The 19,000-nt window shown below is 38.0% G+C and overlaps 1 protein-coding gene across 1 annotated transcript in view; it reads left to right on the top strand.

Annotated features, from left to right (window-relative positions):
- The window catches only part of ttc19 (tetratricopeptide repeat domain 19), a 40,903-nt gene that overhangs the window by 8,436 nt on the left and 13,467 nt on the right, over nucleotides 1-19,000 (top strand). Inside the window, exons 4-7 of the mRNA XM_039753223.1 lie at nucleotides 1,967-2,005; nucleotides 7,012-7,068; nucleotides 9,364-9,425; nucleotides 11,682-11,761. Of these exons, the coding sequence (XP_039609157.1) occupies nucleotides 1,967-2,005; nucleotides 7,012-7,068; nucleotides 9,364-9,425; nucleotides 11,682-11,761 (238 nt within the window). The remainder of the gene's footprint in view (nucleotides 1-1,966; nucleotides 2,006-7,011; nucleotides 7,069-9,363; nucleotides 9,426-11,681; nucleotides 11,762-19,000) is intronic.

Below are 19,000 nucleotides of genomic sequence, written 5' to 3'. Positions count from 1 at the left end.
ATGACGATATCATTTTTAAGGTGAAATGCAGCAAAATATGTTTGTTAAATTATACACATAAAACTTTAACTTCATTTAAATAATCTATATTCTTCACTGGGAGTGTCATGAAGGATAGAATAATTAAACATGTACTACGAAGATATTTCAATGTTCTTTAAACGTTTTGAAGAATCGGCTAAGCTTACAGATGGCTTAACGTCTATTACAGAGCTGATTGTATGGCGATCGGTTACTTGGGGAAAGAAAAGCAAGGACTGCAGTGACGGCTACGCCGATATATATTGAATATAAAACAGAAAGAGAAAATAACAACACAGCTAAAAACGCAGCGACAAATTTCGACAATAAATTATTTAATCGAAGTGAAACACATGTTTAATAACGTGCTTTAACTCCTATCATCATGAAAATGATATCTCGTATACATCTCAGTATTTTAGTTATTCAGAGAGCTGTAATATCACAAATGTAATGGACTCTGTGTCCAGTTGGAGGAAGAGAGCCAGTTTAAGAAGCAAGTAGTGATTCACACACATAGATCACATACAAGTAGAAGATCAAATACAAAACAAAGCATTTAACGTGCTACTTTAATTACGATGTAATTTTGAGAAACTGGTTAATTAAACGATTTTAAGATGAAGTTTATAATGTTCTACTAAATGACAAAATAAACTACGTGATTAAAGTGGAAATGTCGAGATTGAAGTTGACATTTCGTGCTTTTTCCCCACCGTGTGCCTTTTTTCTCTGTACCCTAATAAGCTTTCATATGACACTCAGACAGTGGGCTTACAACTCGGCTTTTCACGGCGACTTTGATATGTGACTTCTTTTTATTTCCGGCACTGTGCGATTTTGTGAATGTGAGCTTTCAAGTTTCTCCAACACGCTATGTCACTCGATCAACTTCCTTTTGTTGATTATACCACGGTTTATTTGAACAAATAGTATGTTTTTCCTTTGCCTCCACTTGGTATTCGCTGAAATTCTTATATTTTCCCCGTGCTTTTCCCATTGCCTTTTCACAGAAGGCTGCGCTTAAGGGCGATTTATATTGATTTGCATATTCAAATAGGTGTAATTCTGGGAGGATTTGGGGCATTACATAAAGCGCGTGCACGAGCGTTAGTTTTCACGCTGATCGGGATTTATGTAGCGGAAGAACGTGGAAGTTGGAGTACGCACAGATTCCTGCATCTGGATTTTTCTGTGCGTAAGCACATTTCGGCTTTTGTGCTTACGCCATGTTATAGTGCGAGTTCTACCCACGGCGTTATACATGAGGCCCCAGGGATGCAAATCCTGGTCGTCTTACTGTGAGGCAGCAGCGCTACCACTGCACCATCAGACAGCATCACAAAAGTAGTACAGCTTAGTCTTTGGAGATTATAAACCTACAGACCAACTGATATATAAAGGTTTTTATCTTAAGTACTAAAAAGATTATTTTTCATTTAAACTGCCTGTAAAAATAAAGCTTTCTGACAATTTAGTGGTGTGTATTTTTATATGCATATTTTACTGCATTTGTATAAACATATAACAGATTCAAGCTGACTGAAAGTACATGGCAGTTGTATAGCAAGTAAACAACATATGTTGATTATTAATATGTATTATTTACAGTAATGCTTTAACATACAGTGAAATTGCAAAGTGTCCAGTTAGGAATTGTTATACGGCCTTCCTTATAAGATTTGAGATAAACAAAATAACAGTTATACAGGATTTAAAGATAAATTAAAGGACCAGTATTTCTGGTACATGTCTTCAAATGAAGACGCTTTAAAATATCATCAATTCACTAGCAGAAAAAGAAAACAAACTGAATGTGGTTTTATGATAAGTAATCAGTATTCTGTTAAGAGCTGGTTGAGTTTTTTGAAATATTGGCTTCTTAAAATTGTTGATAATGCTATTTGTTTTCTTATTAGTGTCATTGCTCTTTTCTCTTCTCCAGATGGCAAATGTAGCTTTTCTTCAAGGGCATCTTCTCAATGTGAGTACAAGATTACATTACTTTTATACTGCATTTTAACTCCACCTTTATTCATGAAATATTTAAGTAAGTCACTGTGCTGTAATTTATTTATGTGAAGAGTAATGATGAAATTTGCAAGAAATTGAATGAAATTTGCAAAATATGTATTAAGATGCTTATCCTAAGCCTTGCAGAATCTGGAGTCTTAATAAATAAACCAATAGTCTATGGGGAATAACCTTGAAAGTCAATATTTATAGAAAAAGAAAATCAGCAGTGATATGCCTTTGTCCTTGCTTTCTCTGAAATGGACTGATTCTCTTATTTACAGTTAGAACCATCTTTATAAGTGTCAGCAATTCAATGGCGCTTTGCCCAAGCAGTGCTGTAAATGGTTTCTTTTCTGTCCCACAAATCCCAGTTGTCATTTTTGCAGCATATGCAGGGACCTTGCAGTCCCAGAAGTCACTGCCAGCTGGCAAATTGTTTCATTAGAAAGCCAGGTCTTTTTGGGTATTTCAAAGAAGATCACATGGCATTATATACAAAATGTGTTTTTCTTTTTATTTAATTATTAAGCTGGTGGCTGGTTTGAAATTTCTGGGCCATACTATATAAAGTTACATTTATTTATATAATATAAAATTAATCACTTAAACACATTGTGTACATAGGTGATTCATTGCTGTTTATCATTATCTGTTTGTTGCTGCTGTGGAGACCAAAAGCAAATGAAAATTTTACTTTGAGGCATAACAATGAATACATGAATATCTCATCTACAGTACTACAGTAATGGTGCCAAAACTGACATGGAGGTGTCCTGGTTTGTACATTAATCTCACAAGTGAACCTTCTGTTAAAAGTTTTTATATAAAATAGGAGCAAATACTCTGAGATGGTAGCTTGTGATCACCCATATAAAATATATAAAACTATCTAAATATAATATAAAAATATATAAAATGTAGCATTTTGCCCATCATGGAATGTTAGCTCCAAGAATGACCCACATTTGTGTTAGAAAGGTTGTTCTGTTTGCAGTGCTAATTCAAAGCCACAACAATGATAAAATAATTATAACAACAAAAAACACAAGTAATTTTCACGTTGGTTGCATTAAAGAACCATTTAGCGCAGGGTCTGTAGGGGAACCCCCAAATGAATATTGGTAGGGTGGGTGTTGCTGTAGTACAGTGATACTTGGGCCTGAGGGCCATTACCAGAAACTACTGGAGAGCCAGCCACAATGTTTTTGTTTTAATTCTGATGAAACAGCAGTAACTAACATTTAGAATTCTTTCACATTAACTACACGTTTTACCATGTCATGTTAAACTAAATGTCTGTAAACAAGTAACGCACGCCTTGTTAGCGGGAGGAGTTGACACTGCCTATCCATGGTGTGGTGGATGGCTGGGGACCCTACCCAGCTGGGATGTCTGGAAGGACCGGGAGAGGGACAATACCTTTCCTGGACCATGAGAGGGCAGCCGCCCTGGTCTGCGTCAGGCCCACAGGATTGGAGGTTGGAGGCTTGGCCCTGTTGGGACCTATGGCCACCACCAGGGGGTGCCCAGCAGATTATTGAGCCCTGGACTTGCTGCACTTCTGCAACAACCGGAAGTGCTGTCCGAAGATCATTGCAAAGCACCTGGAGCACATCCAGGGTGTTATAAAACGGGCAGCTTCACTCCATTAGGAGAGCTGGAGTCAGGAGGAAGAAGAAGACAGAGCTTGTGAGAGGAGAAGTGAGGGCGAAAGAGAAGAAGAAAAAGGCAAAGAAAGGACTGAGCTGTGTTTATTGTATTGGTTTGTCCACTGTGTGCTGTGTGTGCAGAGAAATATAATAAAAAGTGTGTGCTTTTGGACATCGTTGTACCTCAGTGTCTGTCTCTAGCCGGGTTGGTCTTTTAAATTGGTAAGTTTGTTAAAGACAGGCGCCTGTATGTGTGTGTGTCGCTTTCTCTCTCTCTCTTGCTCGGTGCACAGGAAATGCACAGGGAGAGAGTGAACATGTACAAACCTAAAGGGAAACTGGCTTGTTCGTATACCGAGTGTGTGGCCGTGAACCAAGGCAAAAGTTTGGCAAACTTTTTGGTCGTAAACCGAGTTGTACGTGTACCGAGACGTTCGTGAACCGAGGTTCCACTGTAATTGCAACACAAACACTGACTTATTCAGTTTTAACGCAAAAAGATGCCGACGAAAGAAGAGATAGAGATGGAAGAGAAGCGGGCCGCTAGGGTGGAGAAAAGAATAGCTTCTCAGGAAGCAGCAAGCACATCAACCTCTGAGCAAATGAATGCTAACTGTAAAGAGAAAGAGGAAGAAAACTATGAACGCTCAAGTCAAGTGTATTCACTGTACGTTATCGTGCAGTCCACCATTACTGGTAACAAAATAATAAGTAAAAATCAAATACTGTATGTTGTGTATAACAGAATAATATTTCATAAGACAGCCATTTCTACAAGTTCAAAGCTTATTAAATATACAGACCACAATAAGGATTGAATTATCCTGCGCATACAAGTGTTACACTGAAAAATGAGTTAAGAATGTACGTTAGTTTTAATAGTTGTTGAAAATGAATGTGCCCTCATTGGTTGCGTGTTACCTGAGAAATATTTGGCAGCCAGGGCCTTGTTGTTTTCATTATGGAATTAACTCGGACCTTTCTGTTCCTTTTAGGACAACATGCTGATGCATCTCTTTTCTAACCCTTGCCTCATTCGATGCTCTAAATGTTCATTATTTACTGCAAAGTCCTTATTTAATCAAAACTCCTCTACCCTTTCTAAAACAAAATGTTGAGATCCTAAAAATCTTTGTTTTGTTTGGAGGAATAAATAAATAAATAAATACAATATATAAATGAGAATCGGCACACTTGCAGAAGTGACATCCATGGTTTATTAACCCTGACATGGCTTATAGTTTGCAAAATAGGTGTATACTATATAAACAGCATATCATTAGAAAGTAGCTGGAAGAGACCAACCTTGGATAAAGATGATAAATTTGGTCTAGGTTGGTCTCAGTCGTACTGAAGAGAGGAAATACATCATACTACAAAAAAAGAAGATTGGTAGTACCCACGTAATCCAAAACAATTTAAAAGAAATGTTATCGCAGGCACGCAGTTATCATGCATTAGAGAATATTAATCACTTTATATATGTTGCAGCACAATTTTAAAGAAGACCATTAGATAAATTTAGCAGGAGTAATCAGCTGATAAAGAATATATTAAATATATTAAAGTCCTCTATATCTTTTGTTTGATCCTGGGAGACTCCCACAACTGCAGGTTTTCATGCTAGACCATTTCAAAATCGGAGACTTAACTTCTGTCTCATTGTAGTTGCATTTCATTTCCTCCTCCTCATTCTTTATTTAGAAATACACTGCCCTTTATTTATGTTTGTAAGAAGTTAATATTCTGTTTCAGTGACATGAACATCCTTTATTGAATGAAGAATCTTTTGCTAAGGGAGTGCTTTATAAGTCATGTATACTAGTTTTCTACTGAAATTACATCTAACTGTATCCAGATTTTAAGAATTAACAAATGTCAAATAATGGGACAAGTTACCTTTGCACCGACAATACCTGTAAAAAATCATTCACCTCCTTGGAAGTTTTCACATTTTATTAGTGTTCACAACTGAATTCCAGTGGATTAAATTTAGCTTTTTTTGACATCGATCGACAGAGAAAGATGGTTTAATGTCAAAGTGAAAACAAATATCTGCAAAGTGGTCCTAGTTATTTACAATTGTAAAACACAAAGTAATTTAGCTCCTAAGTATTCACCTACTTCAATTCTGTATTTTAGTAGGTGCAATTTTGGCAGCAATTCCAACCTTGATTCTGTGTGGAAAGGTCTCCATGTGCTTTGTACATCTAGACACTTCCGTTTTTCCCTGTTCTTCTTTGCAAAACTGTTCATGCTCTGTTAAGTTGCATGGAGATCAGGACTGAACAGCCTTTTTAGAAGTCCAGCCCAAATTCTCAATCGGACAGAAAGTCACTGACTTGGCCACTCTAGGACAGTAACATTGTTATTTAAGCCATTCCTGTGTAGCTTTTGACATTATACTTTAGTTCATTGTCTTGCTGGAAAACAAATTTTCACCCAAGGCACAGGTTTATTTTTTTTTTGTTCAGACCACATCAGGATGTCCCTGTGTTTTGCTCTAATTTTTCCCTATACCCTTGCAACCCTTCCATGGCCTGCTGCAGAGAAGAAGCATCTCCACAGTATGATGCTGCCACCACCATGCCTCACAGTGGGGAGGGTGTATTTTTGATCATGTGCAGCGTGGTTTTCTCTTTTCCACTCTTCCATAAAGCTGCCACTGATGAAGCACCCAGGCAACAGTTGTAGTGTTCAGTTTCTCCAGTCCCGAGTAAATGTAACTTGTGATTCCTTCAGAGTTATCATAGGTATCTCCATGGCCTCCCTCATTTGTCTTCTTCTTACATGGTCACTCTGTTTTTGTAGACAGCCTGCTCTAGGCATATTCACGACTGTACCTTACTCTTTTCAATTTTCAATGATTTATTAAACACACTCTAAGGGATATATGGCAACTTAGACATTTTCTTGTATCCATCCCCTGACTTGTGCTTTTCGGTCACTTTTTCATGGAGTTGTGTGGAGTGTTCTTGTCTTAACTGTGTAAGTTAGGCCATGATAGTGACTCACCACAAGTTGGATCTTCTGGATACGGGGCATTTACAAGCATGCAGTTACAGAGGTTCCCCAGAACCAAGCCATTACGTCACACACTTAGATGAATTATCCAACATGGGATTTTATTTATTTCATTACAGCTTTAAATATTTTCTTTAACAAAGTCACATTACTTTTTCTATGAGTTTAGTCAGTTTTATATGTTATTAATGATTTCTTAAATTGTTAGTCCAGACTTTATATTAAATTCCTTGGTATTTTCACAAAATGACTTTCTATTTCTTTGTTTTCTTCTTTTTTGTTGTTTTTATTTAAAAAACAGGCAGAGAAGCTATTCAAAGCTACTCTGAGTTTCCTCCTTGCAAATGGAACAAAAGAGGTCAGTATCTAGATGGCTTGCAAGCAGCATGTCCTTAGTTTACAATTACATTACTAGTGCACGGTTTGAAAATGCATGTAAAGTATTTCTTTCATTATTGAACACCAGAATTAAGGGTCTCAATGAATGAAAGTGCTCTGGTGCAAAATTTACTGGAACCCCTTTTATTTCCCCGTTTTATACATTACTAGCTGTGTAAGCCCATGCCATAAAAAGCCCGGGGTTTTCAAGAAACTTTTGAAATTCTCAGCAAAATATAGGCTTTGGCAGCCATGCCCGTTGAAAAAGACAATATAGGAAAGTATGAGTTTTTTTGATTTAGTTTTCCCTTAAAGCACCATCACTAAATGGTCAGTTGTCGAGTGGTGGATATGTACAATATGCTTATATCAAAGCAAACTCATTTTCTCAGTGAAATGGGGAACAACTGCAAACCAACCCACTCCAATACCATAAATGAGGCTATGGAGTGTTTTTTTGGGAGATTCTTGTAAGTAGTGAATGAATCGTCTTTACTCCTGGACATCTAGTTTACAATGCAAACATGCCTCACAGTTTAACAGTCCTAGATTTCAAGTTTGCCTTCCCCATTCTGCATGGATTTTTTTCTTCAGCATTCCACTACTTCTTCTTTCGGCTGCTCCCGTTAGGAGTTGTCACAGTGGATCATCATCTTCCATATCTTTCTGTCCTCTGCATCTTGGTCTGTTACATCCATCACCTGCATGTCCTCCCTCACCACATCCATAAACCTTCTCTTAGGCCTTCCTCTTTTCCTCTTCCCTAGAAGCTCTGTCCTTAGCATCCTTATCCCAATATACCCATCATCTCTCCTCTGCACATATCCAAACCAAAGCAATCTCGCCTTCTCCGACTTTGTCTCCCAAATAATAGGTTATTCCAATATCCATTAAATTCATAGTTGTGTTGGGAAAAGCTCATCTGGCAGTATCGGCTAAGGTGGGAACTAAACTTGGACAGGGCATCTTTACATTCATGGTACACACACACACACACACAACTTCCAGTCTTCAATTTGGAGTCATTCCCTAAAATTATGTGTCCATCTCCTTTTATGATAAATAGTGTCATCAGACTAGGGCACATTCAGTTAATGTTTGAAAAGTGAAAGACTTGTACTTATGCCCTAAAAATCTTTGTGACAGTGTCAGTATAATTCCGTGTTTAAGTGCTTTTATTCTTTCTTTATCTGCTTCTCCTTGAATTTAAATCCAGTCATTGTCATGACTCTCAATATTTACATTGATTTATTTCAATTTTTTTGCGCTTGAATTTAACCTCATTATTGTTGGATTATTGGTTGATTTAAACCTCCACTACAGACTTCATTTTATGGAAGATTACTACACTGAACACATTGCACCAACCCCTTGCTGACTGTGCCAGTCCTCATTTGCCCGGCTCATGTCACTTTATGACTCTTGATGGTTTATGGTTTAAGAGGCTCCTGGAAGCAACCAGAAAGCGTGGAGCTGACTCAGACCATCATAAGGAAAGAGCAAACATGAACATCTACAGCAGAGCTCTTCCTTTCCAGAGACTGCTGAATCCTTATTTAAGTCTGGGAGTGTCTCCTCCATGACTTTGCCATCTTATGTCCCCTGACTCCTGTGGCAGCACCATATTATCAGCCAGTTTCATTACCATTTGAACGTATGTGACTTTAATTAACCTAACTATGCATTCTCCATATAGTTATGAACAGAGGCTGAGCATTTATGTAGGAGATCCCACCCAGTCTTTCACCTTTTTATGTAGGGCAAGTTCCTGCTCACATTGGAAATGTTTAACCATATGTCCTTTTCAATGAAAATAGGAAGGAAAAATGGATATTCGATTAACTTGCATGAGACGTGCAGGGAATGAACAGTACAGCAATGTGAGCAGATTTGGGGTTGAAACGTTTATCACTATATACAAAGAGTAAAGGTACAGGAGCAGCTCGCCTTCTTTGTATACCAGATGCCACCTACTCTGACTTGTGTCAGTTTTTCTGCTGCCTTTCTGGTACAGGCCATACCTCCCCTTCTTTCCACATTGACATGATGTGAGATATTCCTACTAATGTATTTTTACCTCTGATTCCACAGGGACTGCTGATCCTGGTCCATGCTTTGCATTACAGGTCTTTTACGCTCTTGTCTTTGCACCACATCAAACGAAACTAAAGCTATGTTATATTCATAAATTATGAAATGTCTTTAATGTTTCAAGACATAAGATGGAGAGATCTGTTTAGATGTACTTACTTTTTCTTCTCCCATTTTTTCAAAGGATGACAATGCTGTTATTGAGATATCTCTTAAGTTGGCCAGTATTTATGCAGCTCAGAACCGGTAAGTTTGTTCATGTTCTAGTTTAGAATGAGAAGCATTTTACCTTTATGGTGAGCATATCCATTTCAGTCAAGTTGAGATAGTGCCATCCCATTGGCAGTGGGTGCAAGGTAGGAACCAAACCCAGATTACAGCCATTTAAAGGTTTATTGCTTTTCCCTCTTTCCCTGTCTCTCTGTTTCTCACACGCACACACACTTATATACTCAATCACACTGTAACAATTTAAAATTGCTAAATAATATAATCTGTGTAGTACTCATAGAAAACCTCCATAGACAGTGCCCTGGCAGGGAGTGAAACCCAATGCTCTTTGCCATCATACCACCCTCATGATAAGCCAATCTAGAAGAGCACGGGCTCCTTTTTTACTTGTATTTACCACCATTATAAAGGTCCTACATCATTTTTAGAATTAGGCCTGTTATGTTCACTCTCGTGATGACAACACGTCCCATAATCTGTCCATTTTTTTTAAACCTGCTTATTCTAAGTAGGCCACAGATAGTGAAATCCTGTCCTAGCAGCATTAGAAGCAGGGATTGAAACTTGATGCAAGTTCAGTTTGTCTAAAGACATCACACACTCAGACTCTCTTGTACAGGATAATTTAAACTCCGCAATTACAATAACGGGCACCAACCACTTGAGGATATCGCTGAATGACTGAAAACTGGAATCCACAGAGAAAAATCATCAGGGCACAGGGAGGATCTTCTGGTAAACCACTGCAACAAAAACAAACAAAACACCAAGTTCATATATGGTTCACTCTTTGTACAAAACAATCTGTTTTAAGTAGATTCAAGCATATTTTTGTTAAAACAATTTGTGGTGGTAGCAAAACATTTGAGAATACATATTTCATCCTTGAATGCAATAGCCATATTCTTTTTGTTGATCATGTTTGTCATGCAAAAAGTGTTGATTGTTGCATGTGCCATATTGTTTGACTGGCACCCAGACCTAAAAAGCATAAAATCTTAATGCAGAAGTGCTGTCGATGCTATCCTGATTCAAAGGTATTACCATATATAACATATTAAAATCCTTTAATTGTATTGTCTGGTCCCATATTTTATTTTTTGATCTACAACAAACCATATTTGCCTAAATGAATTGATTTTTTTTACCTTGAAAACCAACCTGAATCTTCAGAGATATACAAAGTCACACACCACAGTAAGCTGCACTTTCCTGTCTTTTCTGCTGGAGCCATTCTTTCTTAGTTTGATGTTGTTACAAAGATTTGTTTTCAGTTAAGTTAAAGTGTGTACTGCTAGGAATTTAAGTGAATACCTGCTCTTTTGCTTTTGTTTCTTGTTGTGGATGTACTGTATTTAAGAAAACATCTTTTTCTAAAGGACCCTGTAGTTTCATGTTTCCAAATACTGTACAGTGATACCTTGGAATTCAAACTTAATCCGCATCAGAACCCTGCTCAAGTTTCAAGACAATTTTTCCCCTTTAAAATAATAGAAACTGGATTAATCTGTTCCTGGGTCCCACAAACTTGAATTTTCAAAATGATTTTAACATTAAATACACTGGATTTTAAGGTAAAATATTAACACATAATAATATTTAAATAAAATTATAAATTAGGAAAATTTAAAAATATAAAAACCTGTATTTACCTTAAAAAGGAATGACGATGGCACATGTAGGAAGCTGGAGGAGGAGGAGAGAGATTATTGCTTGGAAGGCTTTCCTCTTACTCTTATTTTCTCACTACACTTTTTAGGATCCATAGCGAATACACTATGTTGTTATTATATAAAAAAAATAACACAAAACAGGCACAAAAATGTAAAATTAGCAGTGAAAATCACACAAGATGCTTTCACTACAGCTTCTGACAATCAATTGAACAACAAAGTGTATGGGTGGCCCAAACGCTGGGGAAACGTACGCACAAACACACACGAACAACGTGCTAGGTGTTCGGGTTCCAAAGCAGTGTCCGGATTCTAGGGCAAAATTTACTCATATTTTTGTTCGGATTCCAAGTTGATCGAGTTCTGGGGCAATACTGTATTTAACATCTGACTGAAAATAGGTATAGAAGCTAAATTGACAAAACAGCATTTTGAATTTGAAATAATTATGCCATGTTGTAATTGCCAGTTTGATCTGCTGTTTAGAGCAGACATCTTTTTCCTTATTGGTTCTTTAGATTTCAGGGTTAGCAAGATGTATTTCTGAAGGATTGCTGGATATTCTAAAGTTGCTTTTGGTTTGTCTTTTTCTCTTTAGGCATGACTTAGCTGTCCAGGGATTTGAATTCTGCACCTCGAATTTAGAGGAGAAAATTACAAAGTTGGATGCACTCTCAGGTATTGTTAAATGCTGCATTAGAATAAGATCTTGAATCGTAAAAGATTCAGATATAGTGGAACAACCCTGTATATACAAAAACCAATTGCTAGCCATCTTGCAAAGTCTACATTATTTGTATAAAAGGCGAACATATGTATGAGTTTCCACTAAGAGAATAAAGCCAAACATCAAAGACTAGTGCTAGATTAAATTCACAAAAATTGGTACTTGGCCTGCGGGTGGGCTGGCGCCCTGCCCAGGGTTTGTTTCCTGCCTTGTGCCCTGTGTTGGTTGGGATTGACTCCAGCAGACCCCCGTGACCCTGTAGTTAGGATATAGTGGGTTGGGTAATGGATGGATGGTACTTGGCAAACATGTTCTGTAGAAGTGTTGAGAAAGCTGGAATTACACAGCACTGAGCAGATATAGAAAACTTTAATAAATTGGGATTTAAACTAAGTTCTGGGACCCATTTAGGATTAATTGAGAGAATTGAAAAGAAAACTTAATTAAAGGCAAGGGGATTATTTTAGCTTCTATAAAATGATGTAGACGCAAAACAATACAAACAATCTTGATAAATGTGTATCGCACTATATGAAGGACGTTATCAGATATGGGATAGAGATAGTTTCATTTGATTATTTCTAAACTACGCACATTTACTTAAAATAAAGCCTACATTTAATAAAATACTATGTGAAGAATATATGTACATGTTTATAAACATTATAATTACTTTCTAAATAATATAATGTAATAAAATGGCATTTTATAAATATATTAGGCTAAGGCCGTCAAACAACAAGCAAAGTTCCAGTTTTCACAGTTTTCAGACAAAATAAAACTGCTGTATCTGTTGTTAAGTTATAGTCTACTTAGGACACCTGGCTATCGAGCAACCTCCTGGAAATGTTGTGTGTGTTTGCAATGTAGACGAGGGTCCACAATTATCACAAACATCTGTGAAGGTGTAGTTCTGTCACTGGAGATGTCAAGATTTTCACTCAACTCCAAGGTTGTACTTCAAAGCTGAAGCACCTAATGAAGATGGCAGAAATGATGAGCATCATCACATGGCACAGATGAGAAAAAATGGGGGTCCCTTAGTATAATAGTCCAACGGAAAATGTATAAAATTATTTAAAAAAAGAATTGAGAAAGCTGTGTTATAAGCAGTTTTTTGAGCAACCTTTAACTGTAGTGCACAATAGTAAAATAACCCAACACATCTGAGACCGATAAGGCTTCCTTACATTGGCAAGTGGACCATCCTAATTTAGTGGCCTATAGGCTCTGCTGCCTGGTACCTTTATTACTCCGGGAGTTTTAAGGTCTTTATTCTTGCAGTGTACACTCTCGACTATAGACATTAAATTTGTGCAAGGTATTGGGCAGAGATGTCATAGGAGTCATATAGGTTTTATCTCTCAGAAGAAAGTATGTAAACTTTGCTCCTGAAGTTGTAACGGCCGACCTCTTCCAGACCAGCAGCTACACAACCAAGACCTGTGGCCTGGCTAAACTGAGGAATCTAAAGACAACACCAAGCCATACCCCTTATAAGCAGTCTTCCCCCCACCCAAAAGATGATTAAACAGGCAGTGCAAGTCAGTGTTAAATTAAGTGCAAATATATTTAAAAGTGATAAAAAAAATATGACAGATTAGGGTTTTCTCACTCCCTTGTACCCTCAGACCACACGTCAGACACCAGGTAAAAGTCCAAATAATTATTATTTATTATAATAATGTGCACAAAGCATGCTCCTCTCCACAATTCTCCAATAAACAAATCACAATCCTCCTCTCCCAGACGCTTAGCCACCCTGCCTCCCAACTCAGCTCATCCGTCTGGGATTTCCCCTTGACCCGGAAGCATTTCACCCTCTCTGTCCACGTGACCTGGAACACTTCCGGGTCAGATAAAAATCCTTCTTTTTTTCACCCAGGAAGCACATCGTTCCCTTTGTCCACGTGACTATGACGTACTTCCTGGGCGTAAGGCAAATAGTCTCTGGGCCTCCCTGCAGCGACTCCTGGCTGCCCCCATGGCATCCAGCAGGGCTGTGCATTGTCCATAATTCCCTGCTGGCATTCGGGGCACCTCTATGCTGCAAGGCGGCCTGGGGGTATTGGCCGGGATGAACGGCCGGCCATGTACCACAGTATATATATATATATATATATATATATATATATATATATATATATATATATACACACACACACACGCACACCCACACAAATATATACAATATAGTGAAAGATCAGCCCGGGTACAGATGGACACTGAGGCTCATGATGTCCAAAATCACACACGTTTATTTCTCCCTTTTCCACACAGCACAAACACTGTGTACAAATTAGCACAATACTCGGTCCTTCTTTCCTTTTGCCGCCTCAACTCCTCTCCTGCAAGCTCTGTCCACTGCCACCCGACTCCGACTCCCCAAGTGAAGTGAGGCGCCCTCTTTTATACAGCACCTGGAAGTGCTCCAGGTGCTCCCCAATTAACATCCGGCAGCACTTTCAGATGTGGGGCTGTCCCGGCGCTTCCTGACGGTGGCCATATCCCCCCATAGGGTTGAGCTTCTAAGCTCCGTGGTCCCCATGCAATCCAGGGAGGCTGCCCTCTTGCGTTTCGGGGAAGACACTGCCCCTCTCTCAGTCCTTCTCTTCTCCTGGTGGAGCAAGGTCCCCAGGCGTCTGTCACTATATATATATATATATATATATATATATATATATATATATATATATATATATATATATATATATATATATATATATATATATATATATATATATATATATATATATACACAATTCTCCCACCATCCCAAAGATACAAGCGAAAGTCTCTATATATAATCACATAATCATAATAAACACACAAATATAAAGCAATCAAACCAATGCAAAGCCCTCCCTTGTCCCTAAACAATAAATGAATAAACACAGAACACAGATCAAAAACAAACTGCAATAAATGGATGAAATAGAATGAGTCCAAAGTAATGAATGTACTAAATATTAATTAAATTCTGTTCGATGTTTGCTCCTTCCCAAAATAACTGAAAACAATCTCACTGTGCGAGTCCTCGGCAGTGGTTGAAATGAATCCAAACCCCACGGTTTCTCCGAACTGGCTGACGTACTGATGATCTGGTCAATGAAAAAAGTAGACGGTAAGGTTGTGCAATGAAAGTAAACGATGATTTTGTGAAATGAATGCGAAATGGCTCCTCTCGATCTCCCCCCTGATCCTTCCCTCCTGTGGTTTAATTAAAAATATCCCAGATGACATTGGTGTGTCAACAGGAGATACCAGTATTGGGGTCGCTGCCTCCATGCATCATCCTTCCCCGTTTGTTTCCTGGGGACAATATTTACGTAGACACATGACTGACTTAAACAGGACGATGCAAAAAAGACACATAAAATATTTACAATCATGTAGCTCCGCTACAAAGTGAAGTTAGAAAGACCACAGTTCCTGGCTGCCTTGTTGCAGTATATTGAATAAACTTTGAAGCAGAAATAGAATGATCTGAACAGCCTGGTAATACAGTAAAGCATTATATACAATCGTCTGTTCTGCTCCATGCAAATAAATGAGCTAGCTTTTTCATAACCTCAACATTGAAGTACAAGTTTGGTATTTTTCAAGTCAAAGTTATTTCTTCTCAATCACGATATATATATTAATTTGCTACATTAAATTGTGTTCTAAAGTGAAACATTTTGGATAAATCTTTTAAAATACCTGGCCTGCTCTTGTGCTTTATAATTTAGGTAAAGAACACCGCAGATCAACATGAAAAAAAACTTTAAATATAAATGTTACTTTAGGAAGGAAAAAAGCTGAACACTTTTATGAGAGCCCATCATTTTAAAGGAGATCAGCTGTGCACTTGACTGCTTGTCTTGCTCCACGGCCCCCTTTAGGACTACGGGTATGGTGGGGTTGTGGATGTGGGTGGTTGGTTAAAACTCCATCTGACAACAAAAGGGTGGATCATTAGTAGAGATAACACCTAAACTTAGTGGTTATTAATCAAAACTAAAGTTCAAGCATTTCAGACTAACATTTATTAGTATTGACGATTGCAGCATTTTCATTTACCAAATTCTGTTGCAATTAATTTTTACTTGTCTACTTTTTCAACTATATGCAGTGGCATCAAAAGCATTCAATCCCCTGGAAAGTCACCGTAATTTTATGCACAACAAAAGATTTTGTCCACATATTTATAAATTCAGTATTTGTAATTACAGCAATGTACAGATGTTTTCAAATTGTGCCACAGATTCACAGTAGGGCTAACATCAGGGCTTTGACTTGGCAGTTCCAAAACATTCACTTTTCTGTTTTTGAGCCATTCAAGTGTTGCTTTGGCCTAATGCTTAGGGTCATTGTCACGATGAAAACTGAATCTTCTCCTGAGCTGTAAGTTCACAGCCGACTGGTGGACTGCTGGGGTATTTGTCTTCAACTCTTGACAGGATTCCCATTAGCATGAGGCTGGCCCCACATTTAGGTATAGTATTTCTTACGGAATAGGCAGTGTTAGTTATATGCTACATATGCCTCTTTGAAGGCTGGCCAAAAAGTTATATTTGGTCTTATCTCACCATAAAACCTTCTCTTAACTGGTTCTTTCTCATGCTTTGTGGCAAATGCCATACATGCTTTTATGTGGACCTTCTTAAGGAAAGGCTTCTTTCTTGCTATCATCTTGCAGATGACTGTTTTATGGAGAACTCTTGACATTGTGGACCCCTGCACCTTCACTCCAGTTTCAGCCAAAGAGCATTAGCAGATTTATGAGAGTGGCGTTTGGATTTTTATTAGCCTCTCTCACCAGTCAACATCTTGCTGTGATGGCCTGTTCTAGTAAGAGTCTGGGTGCTGTGATGAACCTTCCACCACTTTCTGGTGATGGATCCAATGCTGCTTAACAGGGCATTCAAACTCTTCAATATTTTTTGTAGCCATTTCCTGCCTTGTGCATTTCAATGACTTTGGTTCTCGCATCAGAATGTTCCTTTGTCTTTATTTTTGCAGTCCAACAAAGACTATCACCCTTACAAAGGGTGCTATTTTTATATCCAGAGAGATGTAAAGGACTCACAAGTAGTACATCTTGTTGCTTAATTAATTTTTAGATGACTGTCACCTTTGTGTCATTTGTGTAATCCTGGAGCTTCCAAAGCACAGAGGTTTAAATACTTATTAACTATATATTATACATTAGCTTTGGAGTTTTTCTTCTTCAGTTAAATATCTACAGAAAATTGTTTATTTTTACTTTGGAAATGTACTGCTACAGCATAAGAGTTCACATTAAAAATACTGGATGGATAGATAGATTGAGTGACCAAGCTTTATTTGTCCCCAGGGAAAATTTTGGCTTTTTGCAGAAGCTCCGTAAATAAATACATAAATATGTAAGAATGTAAGTAAATAAATACGTACACATACACTCATTGGTCTGAACACACACTGGAACAATTAAAAGAAAGAAAAGTTCTGACTTGGCTGTCACAATCACAGTGAGGCATCATGCAGTTGTAGCGCTGTTGCTACAAAGGAGCCTCAGTAGCGTTACTTGACACATTTCTGCTGAATTATTCGTTGTCTGAAAGTAGTCCATGTTAATTTGTCAGAGAATGGATGTGCAGCATTGTTCATAATGCTTTGTTCAGTTTTGTTTTAATTCTTTCCTTTGCTACGACCTCCAGGGGGTCCAGATTGCATCCTATAAATGAGTTTGCCATTTTAATTAGCATGTTGGTTTGGTGGACCTCTCTTGAAGTGAAGTTATCAGCCCAGCACACCACAGTGTAGACAATCACGCTGGCCATCCCAGAGTTATAGAAGATGTGAAAGATGTCACTTCCCACCTTGAAGGAATACAGTGTCATAAAGAAGAATAAGCCTACTCTACCCTTTCTTATATAGTAGTTCTGTGTTCAGAGACCAATACAATCATTAATGTGGACCCCCAAGTACTGGTATCAGTGCACCACCTCTACACCCACTTCCTTGAATAGAGACTGGAAAATAGAGGCTTTTGGTGTGATGAGTCAATAACCAATTCCTTTGGATTTGCTGATGTTAAGATGCAGACAATTCTCTTTGCACCAAGAAACAAACATTTCCACCTAACTCCTATACTTTGTCTCATCTCCTTTATCAATACACCTCATAAGAATTTATGTTTGTTTGTTTTATATATATATATATATATATATATATATATATATATATATATATATATATATATATATATATATATATATAATGTGAGAGTAAAGAGAAAAAGAGTCCGGACTGTTCCTTGTGGTGCTCCAGTGTATCAGAGTCCTCGAGTCTCACACACTACGGTGCGTCAATTATCCAGGACACCATTGGCTCATCCTCCTGCATGTCTCTGAGTTTACCCCTTAACAAGAATGGCTGGATGGTATTGACGGAGAAATCAAAAAACATAAATCCTCACAGTGCTGCGTAATTGCATCCTCCACTCTAATCTTTATCAGATAGGCAAACTACAGTGGGTGCAGGTGGTCTACCACAAGAGGACTCACATAGTCCAGGACCAGCCTCTTAAAGGTCTTCATGATGTGAAATTTTGCATACAAGTTGGTAAATATTTTGTATGTCTTTATTTGTAATTTGGAGAAAGCAATGTAATGTTAGTGGTACGTTAGTGAGAAGCATTCATGTACCCCCTCACCCCCCAGGACTAAGTCAGGAAAATGAATTTTACAACAGAGTTGAGGGAAGTGCCTCAAACAAGTTTGGTAAATGTTTCTCTGAAGTATCTCAACCCCCATTGGAAATTCAGGCTGCCTAAATGGCAAACTTTACCTTAACGTGTGGTTTTGGGGGATGGCAGGTGTATTCCCCCATTGGCCTGAAGTATGACTGTTTGGAACTGGCTTGTGTCAGAAGCCTTTAGAAGTGCCATGATGCCTTATTGGCTCCAGGGGTTGGACGGAAAACCTGTAAATTTGCTTGCTTTACTCCGCTCTCACTCTCTTACCAAACTGATGAAAGACCATCTCACACCATGAACTGAAAGGACAACACAATGAAGTGCACAGCTCGGCAGCCATACTGAGAAAGACATGCAGCCTGTTCTGAAGAAAGCTGACCACAAATGATGTCTTAACTAGAGACATTTTAAGTAACTAGCAAGTCTGTGTGCCACCTGAAACTACAAATAACCATTTATCAGGTTGTAT

The sequence above is a fragment of the Polypterus senegalus genome, chromosome 5 (assembly GCF_016835505.1).
Source record: "Polypterus senegalus isolate Bchr_013 chromosome 5, ASM1683550v1, whole genome shotgun sequence".
Classification (NCBI taxonomy): Eukaryota; Metazoa; Chordata; class Cladistia; order Polypteriformes; family Polypteridae; genus Polypterus; species Polypterus senegalus.
This window is presented reverse-complemented; position numbering and strand designations above follow the sequence as displayed.